The sequence below is a fragment of the Mizuhopecten yessoensis genome, unplaced genomic scaffold (assembly GCF_002113885.1).
Source record: "Mizuhopecten yessoensis strain PY_sf001 unplaced genomic scaffold, ASM211388v2 scaffold1379, whole genome shotgun sequence".
Taxonomy (NCBI): Eukaryota; Metazoa; Mollusca; class Bivalvia; order Pectinida; family Pectinidae; genus Mizuhopecten; species Mizuhopecten yessoensis.
Genome location: NW_018404017.1, coordinates 2,304,690 through 2,323,655, shown reverse-complemented (window position 1 = coordinate 2,323,655; position 18,966 = coordinate 2,304,690). Strand labels below are relative to the sequence as shown.

Genomic DNA, 18,966 nt, shown 5'->3' with positions numbered 1-18,966 from the left:
GGGAAATAACACTTTTCGGTATATATTTTATCCATTTTCAGCAGAAAATTGCTCAAACTTAGTCAGAATCATCTTGGGTAAATGAGAGTTTTACTTTGTAAAATTAGGATTCCTGCCCCATCCCCAGGGGCTAGGGTGGGGCCCCAAAGGGAACATTTACCAATATTTTCAAATTCTTATCCATTGATGACATGACAAGTATTGTATTTCACTTAGTTTACATGCTGATTTCCACATCACATCTAAACAATAAAATAAAGCTACCAGTACCTATGATATAACTCAGGTGACCGCTAAGGCCCTTGGGCCTCTTGTTTCATCTGCATCAGTTATTTGCTTGACTCATTGAAGAAGGACAATTCCACATAAATCAACAAAATTTATGAAACTTTGAACATTTGAGTCAATAGATAGACAAATAACCTATATAGATGGCTACTCTGGATCAAAATCACAGCATGATGCACATGCAATTTTATGAGAAATTGTTTTATTTTGGCCTTTCGTTTCAGTTATAACAGGACAAACTCTTCTAAAGTTTGTAGGAATTTTTGGAATGGTCGAGATCAAGTATTTTGTAATTCCTTTAACTCATTTACCCATGAAGAAGTTTGAACTCTTCCAATTCAAAGGTTGGAATAGTTCATTATGAAATTTCAGGGGTGAATGAGTTCAGTAAGAAAATGAATGTAAAAATAACCCTTAGTTAAAGAGGTGTCCACAACTTAACCTCTGCTTTACAGAATTCTTTTAAAACTGCAATGTGCTTGTATTTTAAAATCTTGGATTTATAATATAGGGAAATTATCAGTATTTTAATGACAAATTGATGACAATTCCTCATTAGCATAACCTGATCAGCAGATTTTGTATAAAGAGACATTACAATACATCATTATTTAAGTATTCGAAAATAGAATTTAATCAATGCATAGAAGTTTACAGGTTAGGAAATCCTAATAAAGGATTCTGTGATGAGCTCTAATAATTGGTTGTCTGTTAGATTGTAAACAACAGCAGGTACTTGGTCCGGTGGGGTAATTTATTGAAGGGTAGCTTTTATGTAAGATCAATAATGCTTCACCAAAGCATGCTTACTATGCTAGTCGACCAGTAACAGGAGTAGGTGTACATATTTAATTACCACAGATGCTGGTACTTGTCCATTGCTAGAGCTATCATGACTTGTTTTGTACCCACCAAGCTTATCATTTGTGTATTTGTTAGCTGACCTTGGCCTTGAGTCATCTGATTTTGAACTGTTCTATTTTCCGTATGATTGTAAAGTGGTTGCATGAAGTGAAGCGAAAGTCTTTTTCTGTGTCTTACTTGTCATTTGGCATCAAGCTATGTGCATGATATACACTGTATATATATTTGAAAATGACGTCCTGGTTCTTTCTCAATTTATTTGGCGTCTCACTTCGGTTTTCTGTGCACACATACCGGTATGAATAGGATGGTTTATAGATTAGCGTAGTGCATACTTGCCAACACGCCCTATTAAGGAGGGAGACTCCCGATTTTGAATCCTTAAATTTAGTGTCTTCAATCAGTGAATTAGCTTAACTGAAGATAAGTAATTTTACAGGGTTATTTTGTCTCTAGGGGATGTATACACACATTTTCTTTATGTTTTAATTTTGAGCATGCACAATCTTCCCCATGGAAATTTCCAAAGGGTGGCAAGTATGATAGTGGTTCTTGGGATGCTATATAGAATCAAAATCCAGGGCAAGTGATGTTGATCTATTTATTATGGATTCTGTAATCACATGACACCATGGTTGATTTCCATTATGTATGACCATCATAATGTATCTATAATGCTGTTCCAGTAGTAAACACTTTAACACTGGATCCTAACCTTGTTACGGTAGTGTCTACACAACACCATAAAGTTATCAGGCAGTAAAGTGTGTACAGTGGCATCTGGTGTTTAACATGGCGGCCCAGACTTTGTGAAGGATGAACTATTGTACCAGGGTGTTTGGGAGATTACACATCTAGGTCAACTAGCTATTGATAATATAAGTCTTGTAAGCTGGTGCTGTTCACCTAAAGGAACACAGGCCTATTGTAGTTAAAAGGAATTGTGTTCTGAAATAAACAAATATACACAATTATCAACACATACAAATCTTCTGTACTTAACATTCAAGTTTTCTCAACTTGTTTAAAAAGGATTGTTTAGTAGAATTTTTCTCTTTTTTTCTCTTTCTGAAGTTGTGATTGAATCAATTGTATTTACACAACATGATTTTATTAAATTTTCTTGGAAGCATTGTCATTGAAAATACATGCGCACCTATTTATATCCTGCCTGTGAAAGATTGACTGTTCTGATTTAATTGTAGGTCATACTGGCAGTAAAATGTTAAAGCAAATATCAAAGGCAATAAATTATTTAACAGTTTAAATCTAGACAAAAATCATTTTTCCTGGTTCTGTGGCAATGTATTTACATGGGAAATTATTTTAATGCAATGCACAGGTATAACAATAGAATAAATAATGTACAGTAAATAAATTCAAGTATTTACTGAATGTTCAAAAAAGCCCAGACTGTGAGACCTGTATAGAACTGATTTAATTTATTCACATACATTGTATTATTCACCGGGATCCAATTGGAGTTGAAGTCATGTTAGTAATTTGCATAATGATGTACCAGATATTCATTTGACAAGTAATGAAAATGTGCTTTATGATATGCTATGATAGAAGAAATTCATACTAAAAGATGTGTTTAAACTTTTGAATCATATGTTTAATATTAATGAGATGTAAATGGCCAAATGCCAACTCAACCACAGCTTCCCGTCCCCCTTCCCCAATCATCTTTCTAATATAATAATTAAATGATTCAGGAAATTATGTAATCTATTGTTGGGTAAATAAAAAACTCAATAACTATCAAGCCGTTTTGTGTATCAATGTCAGTTTTGCATGAAGACCACGTTGATGAAACAATGAATATCTACAAATATGCCATTATTGAATGTGAAGTTATATAATAAAACAATATATTTGAGGCAAAAACACAAAATTCAAAATATACTGAGCATTGCAACTTAAAACACACTAATTATATAACAAACTAGCTTATATATTGCCTGCTAGTGTTACACTTCAAATGTTGTATAGCCACATCATTGGCCTCCCCAATAGACTATTTGTGTATGTTGAAAGTTGTCAATTATATATACAAGTCTAACTTAAAATCATCTGTGTAAAATAATTTACCACATCACTTCTTCATCTACACATGTAGTCTTTACTGCTGGTCCAGTGTAAATAAGTCTGTCCAAAACCAATCGGCCAATTGTTAGATATATCAGAGGATGTGGACAGCTATATGTTACTGCCGGGTACAAAGTTCAAGTGGTGAATCAGAAGCTGTCTGTGTGATGAGAACAGGTTATGTGTTCACACACAGCTACTACAGAGCCGAGGAGAAGGTCTGGCAGCACACACAATGATGATTCACCTCTTCATTATCTGACACTATTTATAGATTTACCCCCTCCTTCAACATATTTTTAATCTGCTCTATAGCCATGCTCGCTGTAGCCAGAAATAGCTGTAATTCAATTTCGGTTGGGTGTCCTAGTGGTAATATGGCTGTCTGGAGGGCATGTATTGGCCCATGTGATTGAAGATACCAGCCTTCCAGCAACCTGTGGATTAGGTACACCTAATTGGGACATAGTTACAATGGGTGTTTTGTTTACTGATCTTCTCTCTGCTAGCATGATCAGCTTATGAGGGATAGTCAATTCAGTCATCCCTGAAGATACATTATAACTCTTCCAATTCAACGGTTGGAATAGTTCATTATGAAATTTCAGGGGTGAATAAAAAAAGGGGCTATTGTTTGATGATCCTGTTTTACAATATGTACATGTTTGGAATTTAATTGTAGTATTTCATTTCTAACATAATACAGATGTACCATGAGGTCTGAAGAATTTTACATTTGAACCCAAAAGTGGGAGTAGGTGCAAGGCGTCAAGTGCAACTTCTCTCTGACGTCTACATAGGATCTTAAAATAATTCTTCAGGTATAAATATTCATATCTATAGCAAATTTTACCCAAATAATGTGCCTAATATTTGAACTTATAACTTTTCAATATAAAATATGTACCAGGAGGTCCTTGTACATAGGACCATGTTAAAAAATGCTTTCAAAAAAATCTTGACTCATTAACCTTGAAGATACATTTGAACTCTTCCAATTTTAAGGTTGGAATAGTTCATAATGAAATTCCAGGGATGAATGAGTTAATTCGAAATTTTGGGAAACTGAACACAGAAGTTTAAAACCAAGCAACCCTATGTAATGTTAGGTTTTAAAAAGATTAGCAACCTGCACACACTTTTTGTATGGGCAACCAACATTTTTTTATATATATACTGAATATCTGCTTAAATGTTAGGTACATGACGGGGATATGTAACAGTAATAAACCTTATATGGAACAAGGATTATGATTTGGCTCGAGCATGTCACGATGTTGTACTTATAATAAATACAGTACTTCCATTGATTAAATCCAGTAAGAGTAATTACAGCAATATCTACTTCGAGGTGTGACTTCATCTGGCTGGTTTTAATGCAGATCTAGATGTAATCATGAATTCAACAACATCATGTCCCCAATATACAAGTCCTCTTCCAGAACTAAGTAATTGTCTATTTAACAGTGAATGATTCACAGAATCAAAATTTTCTGACTTGTTATCACAGATTTTCCATTGTTTAAGTATTTTTTCATGATATCTGTGTTCTAATGAACTAATAGGAGAGAAAAGCATAGCTGCACACTTCACTACCCAGCAGCAGTGTTCAGGTCTGTCATTTGAAATTTTAAGAAATATATATATATGTCGAGGGGAAATAAAATTTCTAAGATACTCGGCAACTGTCAGCATAAACATGTGCATGATCACCGATCAATACTTGACTTGTTAAAATCTTTTGCTAGTTCATTAGACCTAGACGTTGCATACTTCATTACTCGTAATTAAGAAGAAGCCAAATTCATTCATCTTTGAACTGTATGGATGTTATTTTCATTATTGATGGTACATTAAGGTAATGATCAAGAAAAAAAATTCAAAAAGAGAGATAATAACAGAAATTCCATCCCATATTTTCATACAAAAGTAAACACATTTAAATCACCAATCGCCTTTTAAGACCAGGACACGGTCAATGTTCTAGGAGAATTTATATTACGTTCTTGCAAATTAGGTGAAATTTTGCAAGATCTTCACCTTGTGAAGTATTTTAATAGAATTGAGTTATACTGTTGTATGATCTAATTCTTTCTGAGCTAAAATATGACTACACTTTTAAATAAGTATTGATTTTGTTTATTTAACAATGCTTTCTAAATAACTTTCTTCTTCCTAATGTCTCCCTTGACAATGCCTCACTTTTGGCCATTTGTTGAGCGTTCGCCCCTGTGAGGAAGGCTTTGGGTTCTGTCCCCTGGCCGAGACATACCAAAGTCTTTAAAAATGGTAGTTTATACTCCTGCTTAACGCTCAGCAAATTAGGAGTGGGACGACTGGTTCGCCCGTTGTCAGTATAATGTGACCGGGTGGGGCGTCCTGCTGGGTGTCTTCGGCAGAATGTTTCAGTGAGGTAGCACTATAAAGTCGGCATCAGTTTCGCGCTATCACAAGGAGACAAACACGAACATATCGCAGCCTCCCAAAATACACACACATACACTACACGCATGCATCTTGCACCCAGGGGAGGCCGTCCTTAAATGACCTTAGCTGTTAATAGGACGTTAAACAAAATCAAACAAACAAACAAACAAACAATGCTTTTAAATGCATAGTATGTGAACATTCTCTAAAGCAGGAAGAAATTGTGCAGATAAGGGGAATTTTAATCATAAAAAATATTGATTTTTTTTTCTGCTCATAGGAATATTTTAGAATGATGGGTATTCCTTTTGGAAATTAACCCAGAAACAGTTAAGAATTTGGCAAAGATTAATCTTTGTTTACTGTCACGAAAATAGCATGAATGTTATTTTCTGTACAAACTAAAAGGTACCTGTCCATATAAAGACTTGATTTTCTCTCTTCCCTATATTTGGACTTAAAAGAGGGTTTGACCATTATGCAAAATAAATCGATACTGATAACACACATCTAATCTCTCGACTTGTTTTACCTAAACATAGATTTATTTACAAAAGAATGATAAACAACATACCTATAATACTGAAAGTAAACTAAAAGCGTTTTAAGCTGTGTGGATGTTAAATATTTATAACTGTTCATAATGACATTCCTGATGATCGTGACATTGAACACGTTGGTTCCGTCAAACTGTTATTCTGTTGAATTATTGTGTATTATTCATCAAGAACAATCAATACTGAGATAGCTTTTGTACATGTGACACGGATGATTTCTGTTTGAATTCCTAATGTTTTACCTCTGTTTCTGGATGTTGACAGGAATAAATATTGAATCATTCTGATAATGGCTAACGAAATGTACCGATATTATATTTGTGTATATATACTGTCTTAGACTAATTTTATACAGAGTACACACATAGAGACTGGGTTTGGTGAGTTGATGGTGTTGTCCATGTGTGTGGTATGAGCTGGCTGGCAGCCAGGCTTTAGAGCTAGGCGATCAATAAATAGCCTTAGATGGAGATCTGTGTTGGCTTACTCCCTTCCAGTAGCAGGTGTGGCCATTTGTGGCCAGTATAGACTACAAGTCCCACCCATTACAACTCTTCACTGATTAATTACATCCCTGTTATTATTTTATCATGAACAATTAATAATTTCATATCTAGCTACTTTTGATTCTAGTTATTTCATGCAGACATCTACATGCACAAACATTAATATAGTAATGTACTTATTAAGGTAGTTAGATAAAAAAAAAATCCCTATAACAATGTAATAGGAGAGTATACGTATTGTGAATCCTGAAACATGAATTCAAATAAGTGTTGAGCTTTTCGGGATCACAAAAAATTGTGTTTGTTCCTTTGCAATTTCCAATTTTCATGGATACCTAGTTTGATATATCGTTTTGATAAAAAATATGATATATACAGTTGTGATAAAAAATATTTTCAGTAAGAAGTTTTTCGCAAATGAATAGTTTTGAATTAAAGTAAATAAAAGTAACCATCTTTAATTATGTACCAACAAGAAAATTATACTAATTCTAGCTGTGGACAAATGAAATTTATGCAATTATGAATTGTCTAGTGGACAAGGCATTAGTCAGCAGTGCACATATTAAATATCACTTTTTTCATTGCACATCATAATTTCTATTTTCAGAGCAAGTAATCTATTTTATTACTTATCAAATAAACAATTGAGAAGCAGAAGTCAGCTTCTTACACACACTGTAGAATGTAATTTTTGGACTAATACTCAAATCCACTTGCCCAGACTTATGTTTAGTGCTTCAAGTTACTGTAGGCTATTTTATGATAATTTAATGCATGTTTATATATAAGAAATATTTCAAAAGCTGTAATTTCCACGTGAATTCTTTTTTATCAAGTCTAGAACGTATTCACAGAGGAATTCCTGAGAAAACTAGCAATAACTTGAAGCTGTTGATGTCAGCAGAATATTCAGGAAAAATCAATTTTGAACACTACTCCAACTGAGGCTCTACTGCTTGTCGTTTGGCAAGGTCTAATATTGCAGGCATATAATACCGTCGTCTCATCGCAACTAGATGATCTTTATATCTACATAGCTCTGGGGTATCCTTTAATCCCTTGTCGTGAGTTTCAGATCAGAATTACGCTGAACTCTTCACCACTCTTCCTGATAATGATAACCACAATAATCTGTTACAGAGCTGTTCTTCTTATAGAGTTACTCCATGAACTACCGACTTATTTTTACTTCAGATAGAGAATTCATGGCTATTGACTTGTGTATATATATCAATTAAATAAATAAAAAATAAATATACAACATTTGAAATAGCGCCCTATCTAGCTAACATAAGCCACTCTAAAGCGCTTTACAGTACATAGATTAACTATTTTATACAGTCAATACAATTAGCATATATATATTAATCAATACAATATTGAGGAATTCACAGGAGCTGCCTTATCAGGCGCTAACTACTAGTCCTATGCCACCTGGCTAATATCTCACTGTGTGTATGCCTGTGTGTGTGCTGGAGATGAATTACTTCTGATAAAGAGTAGCAACAACTGAATGTTATATAAATGGATAGAAGGTTAATGGGACTATTGATTGTTATTTGTTTTTAAAAAGTTAGGACTAATGTTTATGATAGAGGATTTATTTCTAATAGAGGGATTTATATTATTATTCTTCTCATAATTAGGACCAAGGATTATTGTGTCTTACAGAGAGTTGGTCAGGACTATTCTCTCATTTACCTGTGTGTAAGATAGAGCTGTCCAGGCTAAGAAAGGGGTGTAGGAAATTTCTATTTTACACCAATTGATATTTTCAAAATGGTGGCCAGTCCAAACGCATTTTCATGGTTTCTGAGCTTATTTTGGTGATTGGAATGAGAAAAAAGGGTGTAGGAAAGGGATATTCCACCCTCGGGATTTTTAAATTTGGGAAAAGCCTCGGGTGGAATTTCCTTATCCTACCCCCCTGAGCATGAAAGATTCTTATATTATTGACTACAAGCACTGATAAAAGTTTATTAGAACTACTTGGTATCCATGCTGTTGCATAAAACATTTTTAAAAGTCTGCAAGTTTGCCTGAAATAAACCTAGCTGTTTGACCATTCTCTACAATAGTACGATTTCTGCATTAATCTTTTCTTTGCAGCAAGGAGATAATGAAGAAATGCTGGTTTATTGCATGTGTTTGTATTGATGTACAAAGATATTTTCCTATTGAATTAAATTAGTTTTTAAAAACGAATTTCCCTCTTTGTGTTTACAGGAGGCAAGGAAAGCTGCTGCTGATACCACTCTCAGCCAAGCTGCCTATGGCGTCGAACCTGTTGGACGGATACAGATGCGCACCAGGCGTACCCTTAGAGGTCACTTGGCCAAAATATATGCCATGCACTGGGCAACAGATTCTGCGTATGTATCATCCGTGAAAATAAATAATCTGAAATTTCCAAAGGAAGTGTTTTCATCTAGATAATATAATCTGGTTTGGTATAAATGATAATGACTACATACATGTATAAAAGTCATCCAGCTAATTTTAGTGAAATATCATCGTGTATTTTGTATAAATTTTGAACAAGGCTCTCAAGTCAAACATAAAAGGCTGCTCTCATCACAATAAAGCCAGGTTTAATAAATATTTTATGCTACAGACACAGTCCTTTATATTGCTAGTTTTAAAGGATTTGAGGGAGATAGTGAGATTAACGATCAGTCATAATAATTTTACGGTAACTACATCCTTCGAAATGAATATTGATTATAGAAAATCTCCATTGACTATGAGGCATGAACAACTTGACTTTATTAGTTTATCAGAACATCACCAGCTGTAGCGACTAGACATTGACTGGAAAACACCTCTTAACGGAAGCCACTAGACACTGAACATAGACTAAATTGATTGATCAAAACTCAAATTTAAAAAGCCCTGAAAAGGCGTTAAATTTGGTTTGACATGATCTGTATGAAGGTGTGAGGTGCTCCCATGCCATTAGATTCTTACCTCATTGATTGGTTCAAAAACACCACCAACTGGAACCCACAAGACACGGACTAAATCTTTTGATTTGACAATACTACTAGCTAGAGCCACTTGGTACATGACTAAATCTGCACTGACTAAATCTTTTGATACGACAATACTACTAGCTAGAGCCATTTGGCACTGACTAAATCTTTTGATTGAAAAACACTTAGCTAGAGCCACTTGACACGGTCTAAATCTTTTGATTGAAAAACACTACTAGCTAGAGCTACAAGACACTGTCTAAATCATTTGATTGGAAAATACTACAAGCTAGAGCCAGAAGACACGGACTAAATCTTTTGATTGGAAAACGCTACTAGCTTGTGCCAAAAGACACTGTCTAAATCATTTGATTGGAAAACGCTACTAGCTTGAGCCACTTGGCACTGACTAAATTGAAAGATCAGAAAATACAAATAGCTGAAGCGATTAGTTCTAAATTAATTTGTGGGAACCCTTATTTGGAGGATTTGTTCAAATATCTACTATTGATTGCAACATTCCTTTTGAAGTTAAAGCCATTTCTGACATTTGTTATGTGTTTCTATATAATGCCAGAATTTGAATTAAAAGTAATAATATGAACACTTTACTTCTTTACAGAAATCTAGTATCTGCTTCACAAGATGGTAAATTAATTGTATGGGACGGATATACTACAAATAAGGTGAGTATTGTTATTAGGTGCTAGGAATGTTTTACCTGTTAAACAATGGCCTGAAGCAGTTATAAATACACACATAAAGAAAAAATACACTGTAAAGAAGTCAGAAATGCCAAGAAGACATCAAGGAATAGAATCCTGTAGGAGTATCTTTTTATTGACTAATAAGATAATATAATAAGACAATACATTTTGTTTGGTTTAAAAGAAGAATTAATATCTGGTCTGTAAAATAAATGTTTTGTGAAATCTTTAAATTAAAATACCATGTTCAATTAAACTGGAAGAAAAAAAATGTTGATATCAACTAGAGGGGAGGTGGGGTTCTGAAAAAATGTGAATGATTGACACTATACAAGTTCATTGTTATTTAAACATGTCTCTATCAATTATTCACATCCTACAACAGGATATGGTTCATATGAAGTAATGGGGTACTTAGTACTGTACAGGGATGTGTAGCAATGTAGAACCTTTGTATAGGGATATTCTACTTAACATGTTCATATTTCAAAGACAGGGACAGCCAAATCATTAACTTAAATAATGAAACCAAGATTCACAAGAATCAATCTTCAATATATACAGATTCTGTCTTGCAGACAAAGTCAGGTTTGCCTTTGCTAGGATTTGAGTTTGAATTTACCTTAAATAATTCACTGATGTAATGTGATTCCGTTGTTTATTTTAGGTACATGCGATACCTTTAAGATCTAGCTGGGTAATGACATGTGCCTATGCTCCGTCATGTAGCTACGTAGCATGTGGAGGCCTCGACAACATCTGTTCTATCTATAGTTTAAAAACACGAGAAGGAAACGTAAGGGTCAGTCGGGAGTTGCCTGGACACACTGGTTATCTGTCTTGTTGCCGCTTCCTTGATGACAACCAAATAGTAACAAGCTCTGGGGACATGTCGTGGTATGTACCTACAGGACACCTGTCAGTGAGATGTTTCAACTTGATATTACTGTATACCTGGCAATTATCACTGCAGTTAACCTTTGCCTTTTTGCCCTAATTTATCGTTACAGCAAATTAATGTAGTAAACAACATAATACATAATAGTTAAAGGTGAATGGTGAAATTAAGGATTGGCAAATGGATTTTACCTGCAAAGGGCAAAATTTGACTAGCCTTAAATTTCCCATTATACAGTATAAATGATGGTATAAACCCTATATTTGTGTAGATTTCTATAATCAAAGTCACTTTCTAGATAGTCTTTTCTGTAATTGACATCAGTTTATATATACTTAAAAAAGTCACTTCTAATGATTTCTATATGTAAACAATTTAAAGAGAGAGACAAATTAAGTAAAATCTTTCTGGATGTTAGTGTGAATCTTAATTTATTAAATTCAATTCAGATTGTCTTGTTATATTGATTGGACTTGCTTGCATTTTGGTTATTCAAAATTAAAGAAAAAATCAGAAAATCTGAAAATAAGATGACTGTTTATTCATAAAGAGACTTTTTGATTTTGAAGCTACACATTAACCATGACAATCAATTATACAAATTCGCCCTGATGCAATCTATCAATTGAAATATTTTCTCGATTTTTCAGTGCATTATGGGATATTGAGACAGGTCAGCAGACAACAGCGTTCACTGGTCACACCGGGGATGTGATGAGTCTGTCCTTGGCACCAGATATGAAGTCATTTGTCTCGGGGGCATGCGATGCCTCAGCAAAGGTAAAACTTCAGAAAAAATATTGTTATCAGAGTTATTATAAATAAAATCAGAATTGATTTCAAGCAAATTTTGGCAGTTTTGCCAGCCTTTTAGTAAAAAATACATTTGACACATTGATTTCAATAGTGAACTGATTTTCTATTATGATTCATCATCAGCCCATCACTATAAATAACAATGATAATTCTTGCTTCAAAGGATGTTTTTTATAATCCTTAGTGAGTTAGTCTTGTTCTGATATACTAAAATAAAATGGTTGCCGGTAATAATGTCGCTCAAAAAATATATATAGCTAATTTATTGTGTCAAAAGATGATTCAGAAGTATTTGCTTATTGGAAGAAAAGAGTGAGTTGTGTATTGATGGTTTAAAGTTTACGACAGGTGTTGTACTGGTAAATGTAAGAATTCTTGGTGTCTTCAATCGTGATTATCATTATTCAAACTGCAGGCTGCAGTCAAATATGTAATATTCACTGCAAACACAGAAAGCAAATGTCAAAAGTCGCCATCGTCACTTCCTAGCTAGACTCCAAGCTATTTGGATCCTTGTATGGTTATGCCTGGATCGGTCGTAGCTCATATGTTTGTAAGCACTATTATCTGTATCTGGTTGTGTATATTTTAAAGGATTTTTTTTTTTAAATCTCGAAAGAATTCAATTTTTTTTAAATTATTTACAGTTATCTTTGGAATTTAGTCTTGATGACTGATGACTTGGAGTAAACTCCATAAACTCCATAAATTTGTATACCAAAACTTTGCAGCAGTTTAATTAAGTACGCTCGTGTTTTAACTTGTGTTACCTGCATCTTTGTCCACAGCTATGGGATGTCAGAGATGGAATGTGCAAACAAACATTTTCAGGACATGAATCTGATATAAATGCAATCACTGTAAGTATATTATCAACTTGACCTACACTAATATGTTTGTCTGATTAGGCTCTTGAGTAGGACTACAGTTAATACTGATTGCCTATTAACTTTTGTTGTGGTGCTTAAAGGAAAGGTTCTCGTGAAACAACTATCTTTAGGCTATATTGTGCTTATAGAAGGAAATAACTGATCCAGTACAACAAGCTTCAGACCATAGTGCTCTATCTACATAGCAGGAAATAGATACATCACAACAATCTGTGGCCCTAGTACTCTAAACAGAAGGAAATCATTCATGGCTAAGCTACAAACAGTGTTAACACAGACTGTCTGACCACTACACTATTGTGGATCATAGCAGGAAATAGATACATCACAACAATCTGTGGCCCTAGTACTCTAGACAGAAGGAAATCATTCATGGCTAAGCTACAAACAGTGTTAACACAGACTGTCTGACCACTACACTATTGTGGTTATCTATGTAATATGAATAGAACTTGAACTATTACTTCCTGTTATATAAATTGGTGACAATTGGAGTTTAATTGGTGCAAAACATTAGCACTAGGCAGTATGTTGTATTAAAAGATAATAGTAGATTGTGTCGTAAATTTTAGTACTAAGTAAATTAAAATGATGAAGTAATTTAATTGACTTACAGATGCAGACATACACAACAATTGACGTAATTGTAGTCTGTTGAAATATGGCTTAAAATTGATGTCATTGTCTATATATATGTAAACAATGAAAAGGTATTTTAAATGTATTGTGTTCATCTAATTTTCATTACCTAAAAGTTCAAACTTTGATAACTTTGTTGTTCTGAATCTTGTATTTGATTTGTTGCAATGTACACAAGGAAACTTTGAATGTGTTTATTATTTTGCAGTATTTTCCGCACGGTTACGCATTTGCAACTGGGTCTGATGATGCCACATGCAGGCTTTTTGATATCCGTGCTGATCAGGAAATTGGCATGTACTCGCACGACAATATCATCTGTGGTATTACGTCTGTGGCCTTCTCTAAGTCAGGTCGTCTGCTCCTCGGTGGTTATGATGATTTCAACTGCAATGTTTGGGATGTCCTAAAGCAAGATAGAGCCGGTAAGTTCTGCTTCTGTTTCTAATGCAATATGTACTTCTGGGAATCAGTGTCATGATGTTTAACTCTGACCCCTTTGTGTTACCTGGAAGTGGGGAATGTCCACCTGTGTAGCTACAGAAGGAAAACTAATATGTTTTATTGATTGCTCTGTCTTTAAGCAAATCAGTATATTGAAAGCCTGTTATTTTGAACGAATTAGATTATAACTGAATTCTTTTAGAATACTGAAACTTGGTAGGAATGATCAACTTATGTTCTTGACAAAGTGTTATTTTTTGGGTCAATCAGAAATCCAATATGGCCACCATTTTGAAAAACTATTTCAAACTTAAAGTCAAGTTCTACTAGGCCCATTTAACTGAAACTTTGTAGGAATGATCAACTCATGGTCCTGGCAAAATATTTTTTTCATGTCAATCAAAAATCCAATACGCCTGCCATGGCTGATATTTTGAAAAAAACATTTAAAACTTAAAATCAAATTCTGATAGACAGTATTAACTGAAACTCGGTCTAGGAATGATCAACTAGTTGTCCTGACAAACTTAACTTAAAGTCATGCTTAACCGTTTTTTACTCAAATTTTGGTAGGGATGGTTGACATCATTATCTCCACTTCATATTTCAACAACAACAAAATAATACTGTAGGACGCAGGTGACCGTTATGGCCCATGGGCCTCTTGTTGAAAAAGTACATGCTTAAAATTTATATACGACTTTTTAATGGCAGTGAAAAGTTTGCACAGCTTTCTAATTTAGGTCTTTCATTATTCCATACTCAGAATTTTGTGAATGCTCACATGGTGCATAACCAAACACTTCTTAAAATTAAACTTTGAAAGTTGGACATTTACATAGAGGGGGCACAAAAAGTCCCAGAACAGGTAGCAGTAGCAGCTGGTGATTTGACTAAAATGCTGACCGTCCGGTATATCCCTAACCCTATAAAACATTGTATGTTAATACTTACTTTTGTTTGTGTACAGGAGTGCTAGCAGGTCATGACAACCGTGTGAGCTGTCTTGGTGTCACAGAGGATGGAATGGCTGTCGCCACGGGATCCTGGGACAGTTTTCTTAAGATCTGGAATTGAGCCAAGTATTAGTTAGCCCATCCGAGGGGAAATATACAAGACTTATTATTTATATCTTAAAACTCATGTGCCCGTGTTATATGGGGGAAAGTAACAGTGTATTCACACCCATTATGGAAACTATTGTTTTAACAGCTGCGAGGATAAACAAACTTGTGGTTAATCTTCCTCTTTTTTTTTTTGTATTATCATTTAATTTTTTTATGATGGAAAAAAAAAAACTGAATAGGAACTAACTTTCCACGGGACATAATGGATATTTTTATGGGATGGATTTACAGAAGTTAGGTGGAAAGTGTCACGAAACAGTTGACACTTGGTGTGAAGAGCCCACTGGGCATAAAGTGTAAGGGAGGTGCCGTGGTATATGTGCATTTACTGATGGGCTATTCTAACTGGCATCTGAAGACCAGCATTTGTTACCAAAAACAAATGTCAAATCAAAGAACTTGAAAAAATGACTGGTTCCCATGAAACAAGGCCGAGCTAACAGTACATCAGAATATATCACAGCTCATGACATCATATAAGCTTTCTTGGAAGAAAGATCTTGTGTATAAATAATTATTACAATATATTCCTTGTCTGTGTGTGTTACAGCAGGGGGACCATTTCATCTAAAAATGGGCCCACAAAATCTATTCCCCGTATAACAAGCCGTGACTGAGGTCGGACTACGTGTTCCGTAACTCGACCTTACATGTCTGGGATCGTTCTAACGCTTAGGTGACTGCGAGTGAGGAACAGCTAACGACACATGTGGATTATGATTGTGATTTTGTTTTAAACATTTCATGTCCTCTTTGTTCAATCATGCAAGTGCTCATTGATGACGAAGTCTGCATATAAATGATTGACTGGTATCTTCTATAAATGCCTCCAGAAATTACTTTAATATGGTGAAAATGGTGTGTTTTTTTCTGAAAATATCAAATTATTAATTTAAGAAAGAAAATAATTGTTTTAGAAGGTTATACAGAAATCAAAACTAGTTCTATACTTTTTCTTCTGGTAAGAATTTAACCTGAGCTTATTACCTAGATGTATATAATTGGAAGTGATACAGGCAGGGTGGGTTTTATGTATGCGTGATGAACTTGTTGATGCATGATATATGATATTTATGTATATGTAGATACGAATGTATTTCATTATAAACTAGTATTGTCTTCTATTTCGAAGGTTTTAGTGCAATGAAAAATGAAAAGATTAACAACATACAGCATGTAAATGCCTGTTAATGTTTCTTTTCTCAATTTCCCTTCCCTCTACCCCAGTTTGTATAAAACTTGATGTTTTCACTTCTCAGCTTTGACATGGTCTACACATTGATGTATATATAGCAGTGACAAAGCTGCTGGTATTTAACTAACCTACCTGCCTTTTACAATGACGTGACGTCTGAGTATCAAACAGTTGGATTCAATTAAAACATTTTGATCGTGAAAACATACTGCTATCTCCAAAGGAACAAATTTTGAAGAAAAACCTCCATACAGTCTGTGGGGTTTCCGTAAGGTATCATTAAACTGGACCTATGTGAAAGTTACGTGGCCTTGCTTGCTGTTTGTACATGTTTGTAGGTCCTTCTAGAATTCGCTTGCACTTCAATTTTATCAAATCTGTGTTATTTGGAAATGGATTTAAAAGACTGTGGAGCTTTGTAAGGCAATGTGTGCGGATTGTATATTTGCCTGTTTCGTAAAAACCAATGTTCAGCATTTCCTTACAGGGAGTCTATCCGAACTGTGGTCTTGATTTGAATGTTATTATTGAGCAAATGTTCACAAACCAGCCATGCCAACAAAGTACATGGGGCTAAAAAAAATCATACAAAAAAATGTGTTCTGAAATGTTGTATATTCAATTGTACTATCTGGATAGCATGTTGCACCTATGGATTGGGGTGCATGTTGTTTCCAAGTATATATATATATACATAATTATTATTTTTTTTCCTTTATTTTTTTTTGTTGCGTTTTCTCTTCAAACATGGCAAAAACTGAATGAAAGAAAGCGCACATCTCTTCCGTATAACTCACCAGTATCAGGACCCTGATACAATATAGTAATATATGTCAAGCTCGGCATGGAAAGGGAGCGAGAATGAATGGTCGTATGAATGTTTGCATTTGGTGGTATAGGTAAAGTGAAAGCAATCTGACCCATGATCCTGTCTGGGTCAGTCTGATGCTTGTGTATGATTATTTACAACCCAGATTTTGGTCTTCAAGGTTAATAGGTCAGTCAATCTTAGTCCCTTGAGTGTTTGTATTGCAACATGTGCAAGTGTAACTTTTTATTTTCTTGTGACAGATGTGTGTGAACTGATGCATGTTGAAAATGTAGATAGACTTTTATCCTGAGGATTTTCAAATATTTCTTCTAACAAAACAAATTGCTAGACCAAAATTTACTGAATCATATACAAACAACGTCTTTTCAAGATAATTCATTTCATCTACTTGTAAACATTATACATAGAGAGCATAGGTTGATGTGAATTTTTTAGTACTGACTATTCTCTCATTTCGTTTTTATAGATATTTTTGTTCTTTTTTTTTCTTACAAATTCCAGAACAAAAAGTACACAGATTTAGTTTTCCTTTCAGTGATGCTAAATCTGTAACTACTACTGTCAAGATAGTACAGGGATGTCTTTTCTGATTCAGTGATACTAACCTGGAGACCTAATGTGAAATGTAATGGTGAACAGATTTTTTTTCCTATAAGAAAACTGCCTATAAACTATTTATTGCCAATAGCAATGCCTGTCGTTCCTAGAGATAGATACAACACAACACCTACTGTCTGTAAGGTTCAATTACTTCGGTTATCAAATGCCCTCAATGCCATGCTCTAGCGGCTCCTCTGTAATCCTCAAATATAAGGTTTCTTCCTAGTTTTGGCAGGTCATGTACATAGATACTGTACCAATACACCAACAGGAAGTGTTCCTGTTCAAAAAGTAATCTAAAGATCGAATTCTACTCATTTACCGATGACCTCAGATTTAAAAACTGCATATGTTAACGGCAATACGTAATTCACTATGGACTCTGAAGGTACAAGGGGCGTGATTACTGAAATAATTATCTTGGAGATGAAGAGTTCGGACTACACTAGCCGTTGGACTCTGGTGTAACAGTTGTGTTAGGTGGACAGGCAGGTTCCTTTCTTGTCCTAGTGTAAACGTGATGTGTGCTAGATATATCTCACCATCCGCATCTGTGTGTCTATTTGAACTAGTCCTACACATTAATTATGAATATTATATTGTGAAAATTATCTGTCAGTGTCAGTGTAACTGTATTTTTCATTTGTCAATAAAGCTTTTTTGTCATTAATTATAACGGTTCCTCCTTATTTATTTACCGTTTTGAGTTAATCGTGTATGCCGACTCAAATCGTTACTACGCATTGAAAACATTTGATTTAAACATGCGGTATGGATTTATATTCAAAATTCGAAAAGGAACGCAGAGTAGAAAAAACCACGTGCAGATTTCCTAGACCATGTACTTTAAAAAAAAGAATACCCTTAACCGGACACGCCCCCCTGGTAAACAGGAAGTCCGCTGACGGATTCGCCCAATCTATAATTAATGTATAAAGTGGTTATCCATATCCTTCAGATTATTGATATGCCACACATTCAAAGTGACGACTTGTTGTAATTAATAAGATAAAAAAAAAAGTAAGGGGGGTTTAGCTTCCATGTCCACCAAGATTGTTTTGAAGAGAGGGTCACTTTCTTACAACAGAAACTGCACTACATCTTTTCGGC

General features: G+C 34.5%; 1 protein-coding gene across 1 annotated transcript in view; it reads left to right on the top strand.

The window, feature by feature from the left end:
• Window positions 1–18,527, top strand: part of LOC110461099 (guanine nucleotide-binding protein subunit beta) — a 24,860-nt gene extending 6,333 nt beyond the window's left edge. Inside the window, exons 3-9 of the mRNA XM_021514389.1 lie at window positions 8,963–9,108; window positions 10,331–10,394; window positions 11,083–11,312; window positions 11,964–12,093; window positions 12,918–12,989; window positions 13,867–14,083; window positions 15,073–18,527. Of these exons, the coding sequence (XP_021370064.1) occupies window positions 8,963–9,108; window positions 10,331–10,394; window positions 11,083–11,312; window positions 11,964–12,093; window positions 12,918–12,989; window positions 13,867–14,083; window positions 15,073–15,179 (966 nt within the window). The 3' untranslated portion in view covers window positions 15,180–18,527. The remainder of the gene's footprint in view (window positions 1–8,962; window positions 9,109–10,330; window positions 10,395–11,082; window positions 11,313–11,963; window positions 12,094–12,917; window positions 12,990–13,866; window positions 14,084–15,072) is intronic.
• The last annotated feature ends 439 nt before the right edge of the window (window positions 18,528–18,966 follow it).